Source organism: Mobula birostris, chromosome 16, assembly GCF_030028105.1.
Source record: "Mobula birostris isolate sMobBir1 chromosome 16, sMobBir1.hap1, whole genome shotgun sequence".
NCBI lineage: Eukaryota > Metazoa > Chordata > Chondrichthyes > Myliobatiformes > Myliobatidae > Mobula > Mobula birostris.
Window position 1 is genome coordinate 23170041 of NC_092385.1, and position 19032 is coordinate 23189072.

The 19032-nt window shown below is 39.1% G+C and overlaps 1 protein-coding gene across 2 annotated transcripts in view; it reads right to left on the minus strand.

Annotated features, from left to right (window-relative positions):
* The window catches only part of LOC140210846 (ERC protein 2), an 880422-nt gene that overhangs the window by 80747 nt on the left and 780643 nt on the right, over positions 1-19032 (minus strand). For both annotated transcript variants that reach the window (XM_072280109.1, XM_072280108.1), the window contains one exon: positions 13723-13911. In XM_072280109.1, the coding sequence (XP_072136210.1) occupies positions 13723-13911 (189 nt within the window). The remainder of the gene's footprint in view (positions 1-13722; positions 13912-19032) is intronic.

The following is a 19032-nucleotide window of genomic DNA, read 5'->3' on the forward strand; positions in this document are numbered from 1 at the left end:
TTTTCAATGTTAACTTTCTAATGTTATGGTTCATAGTTTTAAGATTGTAAACAATGGAAACCAATACAGTGGATTCCAGTTAACTGGGACAAATATGTTTTGGCCCAAATAAGCAGCTGTCCCAATTAGCCGTTGCCCCAATTAGCCAATTGGAAATAGTTAAAAAGATATTAAAAAAGACGAACTACTGCTTAACTGAGTAACAAATTATGTACTTAAATGAAATACACAACAAATTAGAACACTGCCAATACTACTACAGTACCTTAAAACTATGTACTAATTCCTAATACTTATCGACGGAGGAATTCACTCAGTGTACGCAATGAGCAAAATCAGTGCAGACACCTGGTGCAGATAATCGATTGCTTTCATACAAATGCCATTGATGACTGCATCCTCCAAATCCTTACTTTCATTGTAACGTTCAAGATGATAGTCAATACCTTCAAATTCTTTGTAATTCCTAACTTGTTGAAGTAGAGAAATAGTTTCATTTTCACATCTGGCCGTTTCTGGCAACTCTGAGCCTGAATGTTTGAAACTGCATGAGCGAAACCGTTGCGAATGATCTTACTGCTTGTTACTTTTCAACTAGCAGTGACGAAAACGACTGCTTTTTGAACACACTATACACAAGTGAGACTATTTAAAAACTGTTCACTCTGAGCATGGTGTAGTGTCTAACAGCCACATAATTGACTAGTAACAGTCTCCTGTCCAAATTAAGTGGCATAGTGAACCAAATAAATGAAGGGAATCCCGGCAATTTTCTCAATCAGTTTTAGTTCATTAAGAGTTGTCCCATATAAATGGCTGCCCCAATTAACCAGAATCCACTGTAGTTCTGAACAGTTGTGGAGTGATTCACTTTGGAAGGTCGAATTTGAAGGCAGAATACAGGATTAATGACAGGATTCATAGCATTGTGGATTAACAGGGGGATCTTGGGATCCCTGTCCATAGATCCCTCAAAGTTGTAGCGCAAGTTGATAGGTCTGTTAAGAAGGTGTATGGTGTGTTGGCTTCATTAGTCGGGGGATTAAGTTTAACAGCCATGATGTAATGTTGCAGCTCTATAAAACCCTGATTAGACCACACGTGGATTACTGTGCTCAGTTCTGGTCGCCTCATTATAGGAAGGATGTGGAAGCTTTAGAGCCGGTGCAAAGGAGATTTACAAGGATGGTGCCTGGTTTAGAGGGCATGCCTTATGGGTGTAGGCTGAGAGAGCTAGAACTCTTCTCTTTGGAAAGAGGATGAGAGGTAACTTAATGGAGTTGTACAAGAAAAGTATAGATTGAATTGACAGCCAGAAAATTAACTTTTACCCAGAGCGGGAATGGTAAATACAAGGGAGGCATAATTTTGAGGTGACTGAAGGGAAGTATAGGAGGGATGTCAGATATAAGTTTTTTTTTAACGGAGGGTGATGGATGTACTGCCAGGGGTAGTGTTAGCAGCGGACACATTAGGGATATTTAAGAAACTCTTAGGCACATGGATGATAGACAAACAGAGGGCTATGGACGAGGGAAGGGTTATTTTGATCTTGGAGTCTGTTCAGCACAACATCGTGGGTTGTAATTATCTATGTTCTAATTAATCTGGAAGGGCAACACAATCAGCAATCGCCTCTGATCTGGGCCGACATTTACATGCCGGGCGGCACCTAATTAATTAGTTTGTTTATTATGGCTTTTTTCTTAAAGATGTGCTGGGGGCGTGCCGGCTACCGCTGCGTCCTCCGCGGCAATGTATCGGTCTGCGGCCCGGGGGTTGGGGTGGTGGGACACTGGGGTGTCATCTCATCGTCGTCTGTTTCCATCAGGGCAGGCAGGTCATCTTCTTTTATGTCTGCCTGCCTTGATGTCGAAGGTTGAGGTTCGTCGTCTGCTGTGGCTGATGTGGAAGGCTTGAAAAACGACAGTGTGCTTGACTGCTAGTCTCGCGCAGTTTTCTACCATCTCATGCAGTTGCTTCACATTCAGTTCCTGGACGACTTCACTTTCGGTCTGCTCACTACTGCATTCGGTTTCGATTGTTATCCTTTCCTCTTCCAACTGCATCAGCTCTTCATCTATCAGTTCTTGGTCATGGGATGCCAAAACCTCTTCAACATCATCTTTGTCAACTTCCACAAGCCAAACTCACTTTGTCCTTACTTTGTTCACCACGATCGAAACGCTTAAATTATGTCTAGTTTTAGGCTAAATGTAAGACCCTTACGAGCTTTTAGGCTTTTCCGATACCTTAGAACTCATCTTGCTAATGGCTGCTCACAGGCACGTGTTTAAGCAATGCCGGCGAGAATGCAGTTCCAGGAGAGGAGCTTGGCTGCTCGGGGCGCGCGCTGCTTTTTTTGCGCGCTTTTTTCGTAACAGTGAAAACACCTTCTGTTCGCGAAAACAGGTAACTAATGTAGGTCTTTCGTAACAGCGAGGTTTCATAAAGCGAACATTCGAAAAGCAGGGGACACCTGTATCAAAGATAACCAGAATACTGTATGTGATATGAGTGCGCATCATTATGTGCAGAAAATTGCCTCATTAAAAAGCATGTTTTGAGTGGATAGGCCATCATAACAACACACACAAAATGCTGGAGTAACTCAGCAGGCAAGGCAGCATCTAGGAAAAGAGTAAACAGTCCACGTTACCCCGGGTCTTGGCTGAAATGTCAACTGTTTACTCTTTTCCATAGATGCTGCCTGGCCTGCTGAGTTCATTCAGCATTTTGTGAGTGTTATTATGATTTCCAACATCTGCAGATTTGCTCGTGTTTGTTAGGCCACCGTAACTTTTGATCAAGAAAGGACTGAAGAATAAATTGGATGTAGGCTTTATCAGATTGAAGTCTGTGATACAAAGCCGATATTGACATACTATTAAAGTCTATAACTTAAGATAAAATCAATTAGAAACGCAAAGGTTAATCAAGAAAAGACAATGAATATCTGAGAAAGGCATTTCCATAGGTTTTGAAGGAAGCATGACCATTTAGATAAAAAGTGCAATGGTAGTATAGTGTTGCAACTGACATCCAAATGCCTGGATTACTGATCTGGAGATACAAGTTGAAACCTAATCACAGCAGCAAGAGAACTAAATTTGGAATTAAAAATCTGAAATCATGGTGACCATGAAACCACCAAATTGTTGTAAGAAGCCATCTAACTCATCAGCATCCTTTAGAGATGGAACTCTCCCATCCTTTACCAGTCTGTTTTACATGTATCAATGTGGTTGTGGTTAATTGGCCACTGGAATGGCCAAACAAGTCTCACAGTCAAGAGCAATGATTGAATAGAGTATAAACGATAGCCTCGTTTGCACTCTCCACATCTTGTGATCAAATACATTAAAAAAAGAAGCTCATAGGGTTGTTTTGATTTATCTATACAACACTGTAGTTCAATGTCAAACTCAAGATTTAGAATCGGAATAGCTTTGGGTAGCAAGTCAATGTCATTTCATCCAGAAAAAGCAAGAAAACCCAACAGCAAGCAGAGTTCTGGCTGAATAAATTCAGGTCAATAGCAAAAGAAATAAATGTAACAATGGAAACATAAAATTGGCCCACGGAATGAAACTTTACAGAAGTGCATGTGGCATCACGTTAAGTAGTGTCTGAAGGATGACACCCTAGATTAGTACTTGGCCTACATATGATCTGGACTTAGATGTAAGAAACATGACTTTGAAACTTTTTGACAGCATACAAATGTTAGTTTTGCTAACCATGACAATAAAAGTAATAATGCTTCTGGAAGAAATACTTTCTCAGAGTGACCAAATAATTTGTAAATTCAATATCCATAGATGTGAATTTCCCTCTATTCAGGACATTTACAAAGACTGGTGTGTAAAGAGGGCCCGAGGGATCATTGGGACCCGAGTCACCCCAACCACAAACTGTTCCAGCTGCTCCCATCTGAGAAACGGTACTGCAACATAAAAGCCAGGACCAACAGGCTCTGGGACATCATCTTCCACCAGGCCATCAGACTGATTAATACATGCTGATACAATTGTATTTCTTTCTTATATTGACTGTCCTGTTGTACATACTATTTTTTTATAAATTACTATAAATTGCACATTTAGACAGAGATGTAATGTAAAGATTTTTACTCATGTATATGAAGAACGTAAGTAATGAAGTCAATTCAATTCAATTCATTATTTTGGGAGTGAAAACAATGTATATGTACTGAAGGATGAATTGGCACAGTAACACAGGGACTACAAAGCATAATTACCTGGAAATGATAAATACGAGTAAATATCTTCAGAGAAAAGGGCAAGAGAATTTTATGTTTTACAGATGAAAGCAACAGTGCATATTGTCATCTATGGCTCAGTTGACAGAATTCTTGCTTCTGAATCAAGATGTTTGGGTCGATGTTTCACTCAAGAATGAAGCACTAATATCTAAACTGAGAGTCAGGTGGAGTACTGCGGGAGTATTGCACTCTTGCTCATCTATGAGACGTCGAACAAGGCATCGGATGATCATATTAGATTGCATAGTGGTGGTCTGAAGATTAGTGAGGGAGTTATTTGGTACATTGCTACGTCTACATCTCACACAATATTACCAAGCATGACTACCTGCTTACTACTTACACTATTATCATTGAGAACCTGTTACAGGCAAATGGCTCTAGCTGTTCCTACAAATGACTTCACTTTAAAAAATATTGCAATAGCTAATAACGTACTTTGTGAGACCTGTAAGGGCTATAAAAGGTGTTGCAGAAACACAAGTGTTCCTTCCTTTTTTTAATTTAAATTTAAAAAATCTTTGAATGCTCTATGCAGCTGAATTGTTCCATTAAAGAATGTAGTGGAAAGACTGAGGGTAGATTTAGCAAAACTGTACAGAGAAGAAATAAAATTTATACTGCAGCTTACATATGCATTTCTAAATGACAATAAAAGAGGACTGAGTGTTCTCATAATCTAACATAGTGACTTTCATATTTTGTTCAAAATGTCTTAATGAATAGTCATTGACTAACTTTTGCATTGTTGTCTTTTTGTAAAGTAGGAAATGCTGCCATCAATATTTGTAAAATAAATTCCTGCAAACAGTATCATGATGATCTGTTTTGAAATGTTGACTGAGGGGAAAAATACTGTCAGTGCTACCACTTCTTGCAATAATGTCTGGTGATCTTTTACATTTACCTGAGACGGCAGATAAGGCATTAGTTTAATGTCCCAGCTGAGCACTGTCTAGGAGCATCCTCCAGATTTGTGCTCAAGCCTCAGGAATGGGACGAGCCCCAGACACATTGGCTCAAAAGATAAGAGTGCTACCAATTGAGACAACGCTGACAGTAAAATAATGAGAAGCAATATGAAATACAACATAGAAGAGTACAGTGCAGTTAGGCCAGTCAGCCCACAATGTTGCGCTAATTTATAGAAAATATACTATTCCTGTATATGACGTATATCCCTCCATTCCCTTCTATCTTAAAGCTTATAAACTTGCCCAAACTACCAGTTTCCACAACTATTGTGGTAACCCATTCCAGGTACCTACCACTGTGTAAAAAAACTTACCCGTCACATCGCCTTTAAACCTCCCTGCTCTAATCTTAAAAGTATGTCCTCTATGTGTTTGACATCTTTACCCTAGGGAAAAGATTATGACTGTATAACCTATTGATGCTTCTCCCAACCTTAAAAATCTTTAGCAGGTCTCCCTCATGCTCTGACACTAGGGAGAACAACCTAATTTGGTCCAATCTTTCTTAATAGTGTCCATAATCTTTTCATGTTGGGACTACCAGAACTGCACACAATACTCCAAGTGTGGTCTGACTGAAGTTTTATAAAGCTGAGCATGATTTTCCTACTCAACAAACCTACTACTGAACCATAGACTTGGACCCTAAGATCCTTCTGTACTTCAGTGCTATTAACGGATCTACCATTAATTGCATCCTTTTATTTGATCTCCCAAAGTGCAACACCTCACACTTGCCCAGATTAAATTTCATCTGCCACTTCTCTTCCCACATCTGTAACTGTTCTATATCTCACTATATATTTGATAGTCCTTTACACTGTCAACAACTCCACTAATCTTAGTGCCATCTGCAAATTTGCTAATCTAATCTACCCATCTGCATTTTCATCCAAATCATTTACATATATCTCAAACAACAGAGGTCATTGAATTTATCTTTGTGCATACCATCAGTTACAGGCCTTCAGCCAGAATTACGGCCTATTCTGAACCCAAACTTGTAATTCATGCTGAATCCCATGAATCTTTATCTTCCATATCAGCCTACCATGGAAGTCCTTATACAATGCTTTACTAAAGTTAATGTCAAACAATATCCATTGCTTTACCTTCATCAAGCACTTTTGTCACCTCCTCAGAAAAGTCTATCAAGTTTGTAAAGCATGAGTCGCATCACACAAAGTCATGTTGTTTGTCCCTAGCAGGCCATGCCTTTCCAAATGTGCATACAATCTGTCCCTAAGTATTCTCTCCAGTATCTTCACAATCACAGATGTGTGGATCATTCATCTATAATTCTTTGATTATCCATACTTCCCTTCTTGAAAAAAGGCATGGCATTTGCGATACTCCAGTCCTCCAGGATGGCCAATCAGCCATACAGTGCAAGAAATTAGAAATTAAAAATCAGGGAATGAAAATAGGTGGAGTTTGGGAACTAAGAATAAATGCAAGGTTACAATGCAGAGTTAATGAGAGAGTAGAACGAATGCAATTTAGAAAACGAATGCGCTATATTTTATGGAGACCATAGGATAGGTATAACTTTGGAAAGTCAATGCTGGAGGGATGGATAAAAATTCCAGCAACTTCTATGGATTGCAGGTGGCCAATGCAATTTGTTTTTTAGTGCGTGGGTGGGGTGGGGGTTTGATGTTCTTGCTGCCATTTGCGTGATTTGTTTTGTTTTGTGCGTTGGGGGGTTGATGCCTTTCTTTGAATGGCTCCATGGTTTTCTTTGTTTCATGGCTGTCTGGAGAAGATGAATCTCAGAGTTGTATACTGCATACATACTTTGATGATAAATATACCTTGAACCTTGAATAACATATCAACACAAGAGACTTCATTTCTATCTTCTGATGCACAGTAAATGATTAAAAAATTGATTACAATTCTAAAACTATTTAAATTTATTTATCATTTTTCCAGCTGGTCCAGATCCTGCTGCAGGCTTTAATAGCCTTCCTCACTGTCTACTATGCCTCCAATTTTGATGTCATCCACAAATTTGCTGATCCAGCTTACTATATTATTATTCAGCTCATTGATATAGGTATAACTTCCAAATACCTATTATACCTATCCTATCGTCTCCATAAATTATAGCTCATTCGTTTCCTAAATTGCATTCGTTCTACTCTCTCATTAACTCTGCATTGTAACCTTGCATTTATTCTTAGTTCCCAAACTCCACCTATTTTCATTCCTGATTTTTACTTTCTAATTTCTTGCACTGTATGGCTGATTGGCCATCCTGGAGGACTGGAGTATCGCAACAACAGACTCGTGACTGCACCATGCAGCACACCACTAGTCACGGGACTCCAGTCAAAGGGGCAACCATTTACTACCATTCTCTAGCTTCTCCCACGAACCCAATGGTTAATCCAATTTAATACCTCATCCTCAATGCCAAGCAACTGAACCGTCTTGACCAACCTCCCAATGTAGGACTTTGTCAAACAGCTTGATAAAGTGCATGTAGACAACATCCACTGCCTTCCCTTCATCAACTTTCCTGGTAACTTCCTTGAAAAGCTATACAATTTGTTAGACATGACTCACCGCACACAAATTTATGTTGACCATAAGACCATAAGATATTAGGTCATTTGTATCATCGAATCTGCTCTATCATCATGGCTGATCCATTTTTCCTCTCAGCTCAAATCTCCTGCCTTCTCCCTGTATCCCTTCATGCCTTGACCAATCACATATCAACCTCTACCTTAAATATACATAAAGACTTGGCTTCCACAGTTGCCTGTGGCAACGATTCTTAAAAGAAACAATCAGTCACAACACAGACCCTCTGTGGAATACCACTAGTCACTGGCAGCCAACTAAAAAAGGCACCCTTTATTCACACTCTTTGCCTCCTGCCAATTAGCCACTGCTTTATCCATGCTAGAATCTTTTCTGTAATACCAAGGGCTTGTAGCTTGTAAAGCAGCCTCATGTGTGGCATCTTGGCAAAGGCCTTCTGAAAATCCAACTATCACAACATCAACAGATTCTCCTTTGTTTATCCTGCTTGTTATTTCCTCAAAGAATTTCAACAGATATGTCAGGCAAGATTTTCCCTTGAGGAAACCATGCTGGCTATGGCCTATTTTATCATGTGCCTCCAGGTATTCATAAACCACATCCTTAACAATCAACAATATCTTCCCAACCATTGAGGTCAGACTAACAGGCCTATAATTTCCTTTCTTCTGCTTCTCTCCCTTCTTGAAGGGTGGAGTGACATTTGCAATTTTCCAGTTTTCCAGATCCATTCCAGAATCTAGTTATTCTTGAAAGATCATTACTAATGCCACCTCAATCTCTTCAGCCACCTCTTTCAGACCCCTGTGGTGTGCACCACCTGGTTCAGGTGACCTATCTACTTTCAGACCTTTCAGTTTCCCAAGAACTTTCTCCTTTGTAATGGTAACTTCACACACTTCATGATGTCTGACACCTGGAACCACCACTATACTGATAGTATCTTCCACAGTGAAGATTGGTGAAAATTCTCACTTGGTTTGTCCGCCATTTCTTTTACCCTTATTACTACCTATTCAGCAGTGTTATCCGGTGGTCTAATATCCACTCTCACCTCTTTTTTACACTTTATGTATCTGAAGAAACTTTTGATATCCCTTTTAATATTATTGGCTAGATTACTTTCGTATTCCATCTTTACCTTTTTAATGACTTTTTAGTTGCCTTCTGTTGATACTTCAAAGCTTCCCAATCCTCTAACTTCCCACTAATCTTGGCTTGGACTTCTCTTGTTAGCCACAGTTGTGTCATCTTGCCTTTAGAATACTTCTACCTCTTTCGGATGTATATATATCCTGTGCTTTCCAAATTGCTTCCAGAAATTCCAGCCATTGCTGCTCTGCCATCATCCCAGCCAGTGTCCTTCTCTAACCAGTTCTGGCCAAATCCTCTCTCGTGCCTCTGTAATTTCCTTTACTCCACTATAATACTGATACATCTGACTTTAGCTTCTGCTTCTCAAATTTCAGGGTGAATTCAATCATATTATGATCACTTACCCCTAAGGTTCTTTTATCTTAAGCTCTCTAATCAATTCTGGTTCATTGCACATAGAGTTTTTAACACCCTGCTTCCACCCAGCACACATGTATGCCCTGCTCCTACCCTCCCCACTCCCCATACTCTCACCCTGTACTGGTCACTTTTCATCTTTTATTGCTGCTGTTTCAAATATTTATACTACTGCTTGTTTTTCTTTATAATAGTGCCAGTAACATTATACTGTCTTACATAAACATGCACCTCACACTCTATGTCAACTTGTCAATCTGCAGGCCATGCGACTCAGGGACTTGTGCTAATATTATTTTGTGACTCTATGTGCTGGATCGTACTCTATGTGTTGTGTGTGATCATGCATGCTGTGTTTTGCACCTTGGCCCCAGAGGAACCATGTTTCCCTTAGCTGTATACATATGCATGGTTGAATAAGAATCTTGAACTCGGACTTGAGATGAAGCATTTGATCTCTGGCAATGATCTAAAGTAACTAGAGCAAAGATTAGAGAGGGAGGAAGAATTGCAAGACTGGGTGGTGGGAGCTAGAACTCCCTGCCCGAAAGAGTGGGTGAAACACAAACCCAGCTGGTGAATGGATGCACTTGATAAACTGTGACCTGCCCCACAACGTATCAAGAGCTGGAAGGTTAGATCTTCTGGGAAGCTCTTTTTATTTTCAAAGTAGCAGAAATACAGTGGGTGAAAATGTCCTCTTTCCGTACTGTAAATTTTCCATGATACATTTGTTTTCAACTGAAGATCTGATAGGAAAGCTTCTTAATTAATGATTCACTGTTAATAATCTCGGCACAATTCCTGCAATGAGACTGACAGGCCTATTGCTCTTAGATGAGGGAGGAAAGTGACACTGAATCAAGTGCCTGCTCATTTGGGAACTAGAGTGTACAGTTAGACAAAAATAACATTCACAATCACAAACCAGTATTTTGCTTACTGGTAACAATTAAAATCTTAATGGCATATAATTCTTAATAACAAAAAATCCATAATTCTAACTTTTAAAAGGACTAATTCAAAGAAAACTAACAATTTTTTTGTTAACACAAACACAAGGAAATCTGCAGATGCTGGAAATTCAAGCAACACACATAAAAAATGCTGGTGAACGCAGCAGGCCAGGGAGTATCTATAGGAAGAGGCACAGTCGACGTTTCAGGCCGAGACTCTTCGTCAGGGCAAAATTTTTTGTTAATTTTTACACCAGTATCCACTGCACTTTCTTATGTGACCCGTTTGGCGTTTTAAAATCACATATGATTTACCCACTCCACAGTGCTTATTCCTGTCCTTGTTTTTAGAGTGTTATGATACCTTAAAATAACACATAATAATGTGATAATATCAACCGCTAGGTCCAGTACTAGTACTCTTCCAAATTCAGTGCTGAGTCAAGCAGTTAACCGAAACAAAAACTTTATTACAACATCATGCTGCTCTCCCAGTGGGCAGCTTTCACCCTCTTCAAGTGATGGGAAGTGCGAAAAGACTTCCCATTGTGAGTGCAGCATACTATAAGAGTAACATATAATTTCATTTAAACATCTATTCATTTATGAAGTTCGATGAGTGAGCGCTGAGGAGGTTAAAGTTGGACGAGGCCGGACTTACTCTAAAGCTTCGAGTCTGCTGAAATTGTAAAAATAACCTTGAAATAGCTGATGGCTACTTTTGCTCTGGCAAGCTGTTCTTTCTTTTAGATCATATCAAGTAAAACAGACACAATTTTGAAGTTATTTACTTCCCAGATTAAATTGGCAATCGTTAGCTCAACAGCATTTCTTGTAACATTGCACATTCTTTTAAGCCTTTGGTACACCAAAATAACTGTATTCATCTTGAGAAGCCTGATAATTTGTGGATATACAGAAAGTGTTTCCTTTGGCTATCAATGTTGGTGTCAGGAGGCAGAAGTATAAATTCTGTTGTATAAGTTCAACAAGGACTTATCCTGTGAATGTCAGGGGTTAAAACAATGCTATTATTTCTTGTTGACAGATTCAACATGCGATCAATAAGTCAGTTGTTATATAAAATAAATAAATAAATACTTAAGGACATACATCAACTTGAAACTTTGCACATGTAATGTCAGGCAGTATGAATCTGGGTAGGACTCTCTCTCTATTATGTTCCTAGAACTACAGAATCATAGAATTTCTGCAATTCTTTGGCCTTGTGTTTGCCATCTCCACCTTATTTGTTCATAAAAACAGACAATGATTTCATCAGGAAACTGTTCACAATGTGTACTTCAAGTCTTGGGCATTTTGTAGAAAATAGTTTTATGGTAGCCCAAGTTTTGCTCTGCAAAGCTGCATTGCGTGGTTGTTACAATGTTATGGTGTACTAGCATAATGCTAGTATACACACCTTCTTGCAGTGCCTGGGAAGGTCTGTATGGGCCAGTGAGCACATTAACAGCTTCACTGTCCTGTATGGGCAGGATAAGCTGCTCAGCTTTGACAGCAGTCAAAGAAAAAAACAAAACTGCTTCCATCTGCAAGCACATGTTATGCTTTTGTTGCCAATAAAGCAAGCACAGAAAACCATACCTTTAGTAATGGATGGGCCATTGCAATGCTGCGCTGTTTACACCACTGGACTGTTGCAGACAACAGATAACTGTGCACAGGGCTCAAATATTGAAGTACATTGTAAAGCTGCACCTTTTAAAAACAAAACTGCTTACATGACATCCTACATTATTTTCATTAAAAATCCAAGCTATTTGCAATTTAACAACAACAGAAGTGGTCTTTCAGTTATCTTTAATATTATCAGCTTTCTAAAATCAGAATGTGTTTGCATTTACTCAGCTGTTCCCATAGTTTCACATTTCATGAGCTGTTGTTACAGTTCGTAGTTTCCCATGTGACTGGATTAAAAGCTACATAATGAGCTATTTAATAGCTCAAAGTTGCTTTTGTGCACCCACTGGTGCATATGTTCAGATTGCTTGACTTTTATTATTGCAAAGCAGCAAAATCTGAAAACCTCTCTTTATTTTCAATGGAGCAGGACTTCAATGAATTCTTTGCGATTTACAGATACCACTCAGCACGGCTTGGGTGAAGAGGTCAAATACCTATATAACAAATTCTTCAGCATCTTCTCATTCTCAGTATCCATTTGTACAATCGGGACACCATTTTCATTATGTTATAGAAAGGACTCTGGTTTGGCATCAGATGTTCCATTTTAGAAAAGACACAAATTAATTGTTTATTCACAAGTAAAGTCCTACCTAAATTGAAGGAAACACTTCAAGACATCGAAGCTGAAGTATTGCAACAAATGAAATGTTGACTTTCAAATTAATGAACGTGTTTTGCAAATATCATCAAGCATATTTATTTCTAATTATAAGGGAAGAAAATGGGTTTAAGCTCGATCAATGCTTACACTTTTAAAAAACATTTTGTACCTGCTGAGAATGGAGCTGCGTTGATACTACTGTTCGTCCTCAGCTGTCAGCTACTATACTTCAGCAAGGATCAGGAAGTGAGTACAGGTGTCACTCAGCACTATTGGCCCAGGGACACTGGTTTGAGGTGGGGATTACAGCTTCTTTCCCTCTCATGTCCATTTCGAGGGATGTTCAGCCCAAAACTTACCTTGGTTCAGCCCCAGAAGCAGATCCCACGAGCCTGAGACTGTTCCTCGCCAGAAGGAATGCTGAACTCCTTGCACTTTTGAAGACAAAACCACCAGTTTTCCTGCTAATAGTAAATGACTCCTGACTTGAGGCCAGACAGGCTGTTCAACTCTCTGCACAGACAGAGTGTCAGAATGAGAATGGGTGTGTGCATCAGTGCGTGTGCACAAGTGTTCAAATGTGTGTGCGAAAGAGAGTGTGTGTGTGAGAATGTGCATGATAAAGCAAAGTGTGAGAGAGCGAAAGTGTATATGTGGCAGCGAGTGAGTGAGACTGTGTGTGAGAGAATGTGAGATAGAGAGTGTATGAGATGGAGAGTAAGTATGTGAGAGAGTGAGACAGAGCATGTGAGGGAGCATGAGTGCAAGAGAGTGAGTGTGAGGGAGTACGTGAGTGAGTGAGAGAGAGAGAGAGTGTGAGAGGGAGTTAGTGAAGCAATGAATAGGGAAGCAGCTCTAAAAATGACCTAATATAACAGAACCTCAATTGCTTCAAAATTGCAATTTAAATAGTGCTTTACTCTGAACCAGCCATTTTAAATTGAGCTGTTTTAATTTACAGTTATTGTGAAGAGTGAAGAGAATGGTGATCAGCTTTTTTCCATCCTTGTTTGAAGAAAAGTTGACATTACTACTGGAAGATTACATGTTTTGTGCCTTCCTCCAGCTGTAGGATCTCAAGCAAAACGGCAAAACATGAATCTATCTGTGGAGGATGTAATTAGAATATCTCACCTGTACAGGTGTCAAAGTCTGCAACTGACATTCCCGGGAAACCTCATCCTCCTCTTCCTCCATGACCGATAATGATGGCAATCCTGCCAAGACTTGCGGATTACGCTCCAGACAAAGTGCAGTCAGGTGATCGATGTACAGTTTTAATTTGATGCGGTGGTTGAATGCCTCCAACAGTGACTGGATCATCTAACAGAAAATGATATTGATTTACACCAGAGAAGTATACGTGGAGGAATGTAGTTCTTTGCTAAAATTCTCAAAAAGAATTTCACTAGCATACAATTTCTGCTCCAAGCTTATAGCATTTCACAAGTATTCATTGTGCAATGGCAGAATAAAGATAGTTCCCATATTTACAATGACATATGCAACCACAAATGTTAGAAATAGACGTCTACGGTTGGGCTAACCTGGAATTCTGTAAAATTGCTTGCATTGACGGCACAGTTAAAAATTAGTGATGGCAAATGAACTGTGATACTTTAGCATGGTGGCAACAATTACTGAACAAAAAGAATTTACAGACTTTTGGAAGCCTGTAATCCTAATTGTGTTCATTTATAAAATGCATCATTTTGCTGTTAAGAGATGCAGTCACAGATAACTTACATTGGAAGTGCTTCAAAGATATTGTAAAACATTTCCATTGGAATTTTCAGCAACCTTAGGTCAACAAGATTAATCTTCAATTGCAACACAACAGTAGCTATTGTAAAGCCATATTTCACACAACAAAAGTATCTGAAATGAGGTACAAGGGAAACTTACTAAATGCCTACAACTATTCCCCAATAGAGGAGTTTGCTTACTATCTTACACTGATTAATGAACATTTCTAGGACAAGAATGGATACAATCACATCATAAAGTTTTTCTGGATGTCTGACAGCCAGGTAAGAACATAAAAATGAATAATATACGTAGTAATTAGATGGAATATAATAAGGTGAAGCATACATACAGCAACTTTACAAAATTGGAGCGTTATTAGTTTTTATGAAATAAATCTGTGTGCTGTCAATAACTGTCATTATTTAGACAAAATAATGAACATCACTTATTTTGTTCAGACATACTATATTTCAAAATGCTAGGGATTTGAGTGCCAATAGTTTTGAGCATGAAATATAAAAGAAACCATAAAACAAGTATTTTTGACAGATACAATTATGTGCATTTTTTTCTCATTTTGCATCACAGTTGTTTAAAACAATTCTGTTTTACTTTCTTGGAAACAGGAGCTTTATTCAATTCCTTCTAATTATCCCAATGCTTTTTTTTATATTTCCAATATCCAAAACCATCTTGATCACCCTGAGGTAAGCAAACAATGGTTAAGGGAATGGGAGTTCTGATCAAAGGGGCACTAAGTTTAATATAAACCAGAACAAGCCTCCAAGAGGCCCACAACCTTGTCGTAGGGTTTGGCGACTCACATGCCTCAGTGGCCCAGAGAGCTATGTTGGCTGAAGTCAGGGCTTTATGTTTTGACACTGGTAGAGTCATGCATGCCAAACAGGTCAAAGGGTAGACGCCAGACGAAGAGCGGTTCATTGAACCTCCAGGTGTAGGGGTTCAACTCAGGGCTAACAACCCTGTCTGGTAAAACAAAGCTGTTATGGAAACAGCGATGAAGAATCCTACATCAGAGTATGATGGTATTCTTGAGTCCTTTCTGGGACTTGCATGACTGACAGTACTGAAAACTGAGGGGAAGCTACTGGCATAATGAATGAAGCTCTGAACACTTTTTATACTACCACTTCTTCCATCCAAAATGATAGCGTAAATCACACGTTGCTGGGTCAAAATTCCAGAACTTACTCCTCAGCTATTTGTGCTATGTGTTGTGTTGTGTCTTGTTGGTCATCTGTTTTGCACCTTGGCCCTAAAGCAACGCTATTTTGGTTGGCTATATTCATATATGGTTGAATGATAATTAAACATGAAACTTAAAACTTTATGAGTATACTTTCACCACAGACTACACATACTAAAGGCGAGAGCTCACTAGCATCTTCACAATGACAAGTTTGGCCAGCCAATAAAAGCTGCTCTTGGCTTTATTACTCAATCCCATGACGGAATAAGCAACTTTCAAACATTCTCCAAGTGAAGGAGATTCAGAAGTGCATTTGTCCTATTAAATACACCAGCACTTTTACACTTGAGCTGAATTTGTTCAAACAGTAGAAGGGTTATGTGCTGATGGAATTATTGTCAGATTATTTTTTCAAGTCTCTATCATTGTCGTCTCTGGATTTGGTTTAATAATGTAAATGCAAGGAGCTTTTACCACTGTAAACACAGTTCACAGGTACACAACCACAGCCTTTGCTAAAGCAGAATAAATTTAACAATACTTTTAATTGTAAGTCATCATCAAATTCCTGCTGATTTCAAATACCATTTTATATGTGCTCTAATTAATACTAAACCTACAAGGAGGTAGCATTTCTAGATAAAATTGGAAATTTTGGTCAATACAATCTTAGCATGTTTGCGCTTATATGATACCTTTAATGGAGAATACACCCAAAAGCAACATCTCAATCAAATAAAACTGGGCACCACCAAAGAAGACATTAGTTCAGGAGGGATATAAGAGCATGAAAGGATACAGAACTGAGGTGGGGATTATGGAGAGAATGCTTCCGGTGTGGTCTCTTGTATACCAATGGGAGAGACCCAACCTAGATTGGGAAACTGCTTCACCGAACACCTAAACTCTATCCACCAGAAAAAGTGGGATTTCCCAGTCGCTACCCATTTCAATTCTACTCCTGTTCAGACATGTAAATACATGGCCTCCTCTACTGCCACGATGAGGCCACACTCAGGTTGGAGGAGCAACGCTTTATATTCCGTCTGGGTGGCCTCCAACCAGATGGATTGAACATTAATTTCTTGAACTTCCAGTAATGCCCCCCCCCTTCACCATTCCTCATTCCCATTTCCCTCTCTCCCTTATCCCCTTACCTGCCCATCAACTCCCTCGGGTGCTCCTCCTCCTTTTCTTTCTTCCATGGTCTTCTGTCCTCTCCTACCAGATTCTCCCTTCTCCTGCCCTTTACCTATTTTGTCAATCGAATTCCCAGCTCTTTACTTCACCCCTCCCTCCCTCCCCCACCCCCGTTTCACCTATCACCTCTACCTTGTATTTCTTCCTCCCCTCCCCCCACCTTCTTACTCTGACTTCTCATCTTTTTCTCCAGTTCTGATGAAGGGTGTCGGCCAGAAACATCGGCTGTTTACTCTTTTCCGTAGAAGCTACCTGGCCTGCTGAGTTCCTCCAACATTATGTGTGTGTTACTAGCAATGCCTCCTACATTCAAATTCTGATCGTACTCATCTGGTAAGTTTCACTTCTAGAACAGAGTAGAATCCTTTAATCAGGACTAGCTATTCCCAGTAGTACCAACAATAAATACTCACAGATTGCAAGCTTGAATCTTACTTGAATGATGGCAAATTTGGCAAGGCCGTTCCAGAAAGTATTTGGGACAATTCCTTAGCACATTACCACTTGTTTCAGGTACAAGATAAAGTTCTCAGCGCCGTGCTTTACAGGATGTTGCGATGGGGCAGGATATGGATGGAAAAGGGGCACAAGGGTAGATTCTTGATATTGGTTTTCACAGAGAGATGGAGGAAGAGAAACTACTGCTAAAGGCATTCAAGATATGTTCTCCCAAAATAGGCAATGGAGGAGAAGTGGATGGTAATCCTGATTGGGTTCAAGGCCACAAGAGCTAAATGATCACAATTTGATAACTTAACCATCTCTGTCTATAGGAATTTTCAAAGCTCAAGTAATTTCCTTCACAATATCTGCCTCTAGTGCAATACGAAAAATATTTTTTGACTTTGAAATTATTTAAATCTTTTTGAAAAAATAGGTGTTGTTGATAAAAGGATTTTTATTTCATTTCCAAAAGGATAAATAATTTTTAAGTAATCAGTGGTGGAGCAAGGTTTCTGAGGCACCCTATTGCACTGGCTCCCAACAAAGCAATCCCAAGAGCTTCATTGTTCCTTCTTCATTAACCTATAACTCCGAAACCTGTTGTCCTTACCAAGTCTCTCCCCATTGACTCTTTAGCCACTTACCTGCATTAAGGGGCAATTTACAGAAGTTAATTAACTACCAGCAAGCCTTCAGCATGTGGAGAAAACTAAATTAAGATATATTATAAGACTGGAAGAGACTGAACTGAAAATAGTGATCGTAATTGAAAAAGGTTTAGCTCCTTGAAGCAACACAGACAAAATGCTGGAGGATTGATGATCCTCCATGAAGGGCCCTAATGAAGGGTCTCGGCCTGAGCCATCGACTATACTCTTTTCCACAGATGCTGCATGGCCTGCTGAGTTCCTCCAGCACTTTGTGTGTATTGCTTGGATTTCCAGTATCTGCAGATCTTCTCCTCTGTTCCTTGAAGCAACAGATTGGTTTTAACAATTAGGATACTGTACTTATCAGGGAATGAAAACTAAGCTACTGAAGACAAATATATGCTAAATATATACAAGTATGTTCAGGTATGGTACATAACACAAAATTGTCATTGTTCACCATACATTTTATCCAACCAAACAATTTTGAAAAATTGGCAATGGTTATGGTATGAACAAAAATAAACAATAAGATTACATAAAGTCATATAAAAGTAGCTAAGGATAGTTTAACTTTAAAAGTGTATTCTTAAAGTTCAGTAGTTGAAACTAACAGAAAGCAGAAAACTGGTTAATGCAGCCCACAAGGCAACTTATCCCACTAGGCCCATGCATTTCCTGCAGAACAATCTATCCAGTCCTATTTCCCCAATTTTTTCCCTGCAACCACAATGCCTATCCATTTCCTCAATGAAAGCTCTGATCCACTCTGTTTCCAATACATTTAAAGGCATCAAGTCGAAGATAACAGTTAACAGATAATTCAAAACTAATTAGTTCAGCTGGTAGCTGCCGAGCTCAAATAAATAAGCAATTGCTTTAAGTCGTGATAAGGAAAGACCTAATTTGTCGGTTTGCTTAATATTATAAACAAAGTCAGAACCACTATTGATCTAATGCTGATTGTGACACCAGGGATCCTGTGAAAATCATTTATACCTATATGTTACACATATTAAATGTACATAAATATTGTAATATACACCAATGTTAACTTTAAAGAAAATGATTTTAATTATGTTTAAAGTTGAATTTTAATCTTACTGAGATTTAAAGTGCACAAATCAACTACTCAGGTGCTTTAATAATATGAATACTGCTTTTCACCAAACATCCTTCACTATTTACACA